General features: G+C 35.1%; 1 protein-coding gene across 1 annotated transcript; it reads right to left on the bottom strand.

The window, feature by feature from the left end:
* Positions 1–1,713: 1,713 nt before the first annotated feature.
* Positions 1,714–4,247, bottom strand: LOC147518830 (aquaporin NIP1-1-like). The gene is made up of 5 exons (XM_086590554.1): positions 3,983–4,247; positions 3,534–3,758; positions 2,483–2,680; positions 2,303–2,364; positions 1,714–2,078 (listed from the first exon to the last, which is right to left on the bottom strand). Exons 1-5 carry the CDS (start codon positions 4,133–4,135, stop codon positions 1,859–1,861), a joined length of 858 nt encoding a protein of 285 aa, XP_086446680.1. The 5' UTR covers positions 4,136–4,247; the 3' UTR covers positions 1,714–1,858.
* Positions 4,248–6,282: the final 2,035 nt, after the last annotated feature.

Below are 6,282 nucleotides of genomic sequence, written 5' to 3'. Positions count from 1 at the left end.
ATTGATCAATAAATAAAACTATAATTAAAACTCATCAAACTTGTAGCTTGACAATCAAATTGACCAGTTGTGTCCATATACCACATCAGTATAGTATAGGCCCGTTGAGGTATAGCTCATTAGAGCGAGTTGTTTTATTTCGCCAGGAGAGAGATCGTCTTCACAAAAAATAGAGTAACCTAGAGATTCTATCGGTGTTTTCCTGAGAAGTTTTAGTCTTTTAAAAGAAGTGTGAAGGGTTTAATTGAGTTTTATTTGAGAGAGGGCTGCCCAAAAGAAACAAACCCGGCCATCCACCTTGCTTCACTCTCTCTTGGGCCCGAAAGAAACAAACCCATCCACGTGGCTTCACTCTCTCTTGGGAGAGTGCCACCTAGGAGAGAGATTGTCCACATAGGATGTACTCTACTTTAATATAGAGAGAGGTGATATATAGACTAGAAAATAGACCCGTGCATACGCACCAACTCTTTTAAAAACTTGCTCAGCAATCATAACTATACATATAGAAATTTTCTAACAAATCGGGATTCTTGTTTTCATCGCTAACCAATTTTAATTTTCTAACAAATTGTTTTAATCAAGTCTTAAAAACCCGTTTTGATTTATCAACAAATTGTTTTAATTAAGTTTTAAAAACCCGTTTTTTAATTGGGGGAGGGATATCGTTTTAATTTAGAAGTGTGATTCTTATTTTTAGTAGGAGAAGGATTCCCTCCGTTTTAATAGGAGTTGATGACATGGAATTTTAAGAGAGTTAGAAAAATACCTCTTGTGGGAGCTTTAATATTAATATAAATAGATATATAGATATCAAAATAGAACTTATTTAAGGCTCAAAAAACTAAAAAACAACTTTTCAAAAGAGTGGACAAGGAAAGGATCTACTTCAGCAACAAGCTAGAGGCTATTGGTAAAAGATATAGCTCTCGAGTGTAAGCCAAAATCCTGAAAGATGCTATTGGAAAATATGTTCTTATTATAATGAACCACCAACTTCATGAAAGCAATGGAGATGGCGGTCACTCTCCTGGCCATGTCATGATCTCAAAATAAATAAAAGAAAAAGGATTGGATGATTGAAGACACGAACTCAAATTCAGAACATCTCAAATCATTAGAAGCTGCCCAAACAGCATAGGGCTCGACGTATACTTTTAACATCTGGAGGGGAACATCTCAAATCATATGAGGTGTGCACCATACCTCGTAAGAAAATTACAATAGTACCATGGGTGATTTGTGCTTGTAGCCGAACATGTTAAGTGCTATAATAAGCTTAAGAGAGCAATATATTATAGTTACGTTGAATGTGCAGGGGAAAATTTGATGCACCGTGATAATCCTCCATATACACCTCGAACAATGGTGACAGACTGACAGTGGTTTATATCATTGCAACTTCGCAAGGAAGTGAAGTTTCCATCGGTTGCTTTAGAGAGAAAGATAAGAATGTTGATATTATGTTGCTAAAAAATTGCCATTTGCATCATAATTGCTGCAGCGTTCACATCTTTCCACTAAATAAAAGAGTAAAACATGGAATTTTGCTTTGAGCTGCAATTGTCTACAGGAAAATAGCAGGGTTTGTTTTATTAGCAGAAGCAGTTTTTCATTCCCTTATGTTTATAGCCTATGCGACTCTTAATAAGAACACGCAAATGCTTTCACTAAAAATTTCTGATCGAAACTAATACTACAGAAAACAGAGAATCATACAGAATAACTGATATTACACAACAAACTATGCTCTGAGAAAGTTACAATATGGGGATATTATAATAAAAGAACTATTTATAGTTAAAACTAATGAAGAGAGGTGGGCATGGTAGATAAAAAGTTGGAGCTCAATCTCTTTTCAAGTGGATTCAGCTCGTTTTAAGGTCTTCAGGAATGAACCACTGCTTGTGATCTCACGCAATGGCTTATCTGTGAAGCGGATAAGATTGTATGCCCAGGCTCCTGCAACAGTCCCACATAAAGGCCCTACTATGTATATCCATATTCCCTTGTACCGGTTTGCTACTATCGCTGGTCCTAAACTTCGGGCTGGATTCATTGATGCCCCTGAAACCGGCCTGTCAATATAATAGAGGATAATGCTTTCATCAGATAGTGGCTCTGTATAAAATCAATCTATTGCACCCATACCACAAGCCCTACGCAAGCTTTAATTTGGAAAGAAACTGAAACTTGGTTCTCTAAACCCGCAGGAAGTTAACTTGTTTAATGCGTTGGCTCCAAAATTTTTGTGTGCTAATTTAAACTATATATGAAGAGAAAAATGTAAGAAAATATTTACCCCGCAAAAATAACGTTCAGTAAAACAGTAGATCCAACAGCTAGCCCAGCAAGTTCTCCAATCTGCATTAGTTTACAACAACTAGAACTTAAGTTTCTATACAAGTGAAGAAAATGGTTACCAAGTAATACTAAAGAACAAATCAACACACAAGGAGACTATGTAGGTAAGATAACTGACCGCTCGATTATCAGTAGCAACTCCTGAGATCACGAACATGAGATAGAAGGAGATGACGAACTCAATAACAAGAGATTGAAGGTCTGAACCTGCGGGTACTGTTCCGGCAAATAATCCATGCTTCCCACCAAATAATATTCGTAAAGTTCCACTTGCAAGTGTAGATCCCACGACTTGAGCTGAAATGTAGGCTGGAACCTTGGAAATAATTGAAGAATACATCGAATTAGGATTTAGATGATAAGCCAAATTCAAAATCAGTGCATATGTGAAAGACAGTGTAACTCAATAATTCAGACAGTTTAATATTCCATCTGGTCTTATGAACTAAATAATTTATTACTGCCAGTGATTTCAACGATGAGATCATAGGTTTCAGATTATGCCTGAAATAATGCATTTGATAGTCAACAGATATTGGAAATATGAATGATCTTAATTCTTAAGGCAGTTTTATCATAGAAAACTTAGTACACAAGTTAAGCTAGTTAGCTCCTCATAGATAATATATGACATTCCATAGTCAACGTTTGTTAACCTGAAAACATGCCAATAATTTGCATTGTGGGGGTTGGAACAAACAGCTCAATTATGTCAGCAAGGAGTCCATACTTCTGGTGGAACTGAGTAACTAACCCATCTCCAAATACCATCAACAATACTTTTAGATAGAACCATATTATAATAATAGATTATTCTAATTGTCTATCACTAATTGATTGTTGGTAAGAGACTATGCACAATTGTGAAGCAGGCTACTATCTTCAAATCAAGTCTCCGGCCTTTTAACACACTATCGTTTTGAAAAGTCACCCTTTCACACGGATGATAGATGTTGCCATTATTTGACGCGCCGTGATTGAGAATGTTGATGTACTTTTTGTGGATGGGCATGTTGAAGAAGGGTGACGGTTTTCAGAGTACGCTCCCGTTAATGTGGGTCAAGTCATGTTTGTTGCGCTTAAAAATGTTACAAGCGAAAAGGGAGAATAAAAAAGGAAAAGGGAAAATCCCATTCTCCAGACTAAGCTCTGAGGAGTTGTGAATTTACCTGTTTCCATGGGAATCTACCACAAGTAGCGAAGGCAATAGTAACCGCAGGGTTGAAATGGGCTCCAGAAATATGGCCAACTGAGTAAACCATGACCATCACAACTAGTCCCCACACTATTGAGATCCCAGGGAGTGTTATTACATTATTTCTGCTTTGATTCACCAAAACTGCTGCACACCCAGCAAATATCACGAAATATGTCCCCAGTACTTCAGCGAGCAACTGTAATATTTCATATGAAAAAATGAAGAGAAAGCCAATTTCTTCATTAGTATTGCATTTGCTTTTCTAAAATAGGTACTTAATATATCTGGAATTTACATAGCCATGCTAATCCGATAACAAGTTGACCGAGGCAAGTTTAAGTGAAAATGAAAGTGAACATAGAAACAATGAGTAAGGTAAATGAAAGCTTATACTTGGCTAAGGATGCAGTCAAAAATCACCTTTTGCAAGAAAGGCACAGAACCACGAAGGGCAGGTCCAACATCAGCAGGTTTCAATGATGAACCATGAGATGTTTGATTCTCTTGATCATAACAGACTCCTTCTTCAATGGATTTTGAATGGTTTCCATTTTGTCCCGCTATTTCAGCCATGAGTGCTTAACCAGGAGCACAAATGAAAACTAATTAAGAAGTAAAACCGAAGGTAGTGAAGAGGAAAAGAGTCCTGGTCAGTGTATTTATAGACAGTGTGAAACTTATTAAAAACATGAAGACATAAAAATGTGCAAGTAGTCAATGGATTTTAGTTGAAAATCAAGAAGAGTTAGTCAAAGAGAGGGGGCCGGGGTGAAGCAATAATTCTTTTTAAGAGATTAATTAATGGGCAGAATATATGATTTTATATAATTGAAATAGTAAGGTCTTAATTTGTGATAAAAATGCATTGAAAGCCTGCTACAACTACCCACCGAATACACACTAATTAAAACTACACACCAAGCAAGATATGATTAGATATGCCGTATGCTCATCTTACTATATATATATAGTTTTACACTTCTACGAAACAGAGGAAGAACTTATATTTTCTGAAAACGGGGCAGAAACAGATCATTAATAGGGACACTATATATGCCCAATGCATAATAATTGTCTTTCTTCAATAGATATCAAGATATGCTCACCAAATATAAGGATAATAGTATTGTTGATAACTTAATCTATAAATATTAAGATACTTTATTGTACAATGTTTGCAGACCTCATAGAGAAAACCGTACCGTACCAAGGATTTTTTTCTGGAGGGAAGAAGATAAATTAATTGATTAAGAAATTATTTTGAAGTAAACTGATCCCAATATCAAAGTACAATTTCTATTTAAAGTTCTTTTAAAGTTATCACTATCAAAGTTATGCTGGACCTTCGGGTGAGGTGAGGTGTCTCCTTCTGGAGGTGCTAAGCTGACTATTTGGACCTTCGGGTTCTTGTTCTGGACCTTTGGGTCATTGGTATGGATCTTCGGGTCTATGCTACAGAAGGAAGAGGTTCGTGGTTTCTGTTTTGACGGAGTTGAAGATGGTGGAGCATGGTGGAGACAAGTCATGATTTCCTTAATGTCAAGATCCGGCAGGGAGATGAAGCTGATTGAAGAAGTTTTATGTTTTAGCTTGGATATGTTTGCAATGTAATGTATTTCCTTGTATTTTCTTTGGCTTGTTTGTTGTTTGTAAGGTTTGGTTTTTATGAATAATACAACCAGCAATTTCTATCGAAAAAAAAAAAATAAGTTATGCTGGACCTTTTGTGAAAGCAGGTATATGGATTTTTCACACCTCATACTTGTAACTTTCATACATGCTTGGAGAAAAACAGAATGCGCACTGTAAGGGAATCTTGTAGACAACTAGCTATACATATCTTCCATGTTTTCTTTTCCCGACTAAAATATCGATATCGGTAAATATATCGGTGTATTTAAAAACCGATATATTTATGATATTTATCAAATATATCGGATATTTTTTTTTTTGTGACCAGTCCAAACTATTTAAAATATCAAATATATCGGAAATATATTAGAAATATCGGATTTATATTAAAAAATAGTCAAAAAATCAAACGATATATATCATAAATATCGATTATATCGGCAATATAAAATTTTATATCGAAAATTCCGATATATATCGGAAAAAAAAGAATTCAATATTCAGTAGATATATATCGGAAATATCGATATCGGTGTACCAAAAAAATAATATATATTGGCAATATATCGGATATATCGGCGATATTTTGGTCCTTGTTCTCAAATACCTCGCTTATACAGTATACATAGTACAAGATAATTATTTTTTTGGTTAGGAGAAAAAAACTGCTCACGGAAGAATGACCTATTTATTATGCATTGGTCCTTAAACAAATCAATCAAAATCAGCCGAATGAAATTAGTATGAACGATTTATCTTGGTTTCGCTTACTTGACTGGATCATTTTGGTGATTAAAATCCAAATAAACTAGCCAATTAATTTTAGCCAAATATACTAGCCAAATATCATTTTGACTAGCCAATTTTGACTAGCCAAATACCATTTTGGTTTCGCTTACTTGACTGGATCATTCGATCAATTAATAAACTAGCCAAATAAACTGCATTGGTCCTTCTCTAATATCATTTTGGCTCAACTTAATTTTGTAGGTTATGACACTCCAGTGACCAAGTAATATTAGGGATTGGATGGTAGGAAATTTGGTACAAACTAAAAATATATTTATACATGATTTTTAAATCAGCCT

The sequence above is a fragment of the Coptis chinensis genome, chromosome 2, assembly GCF_015680905.1.
Source record: "Coptis chinensis isolate HL-2020 chromosome 2, ASM1568090v1, whole genome shotgun sequence".
In the NCBI taxonomy this organism is placed as follows: domain Eukaryota; kingdom Viridiplantae; phylum Streptophyta; class Magnoliopsida; order Ranunculales; family Ranunculaceae; genus Coptis; species Coptis chinensis.
Note: the sequence above shows the minus strand (reverse complement) of the source record. Positions and strands in the feature narration are given on the sequence as shown.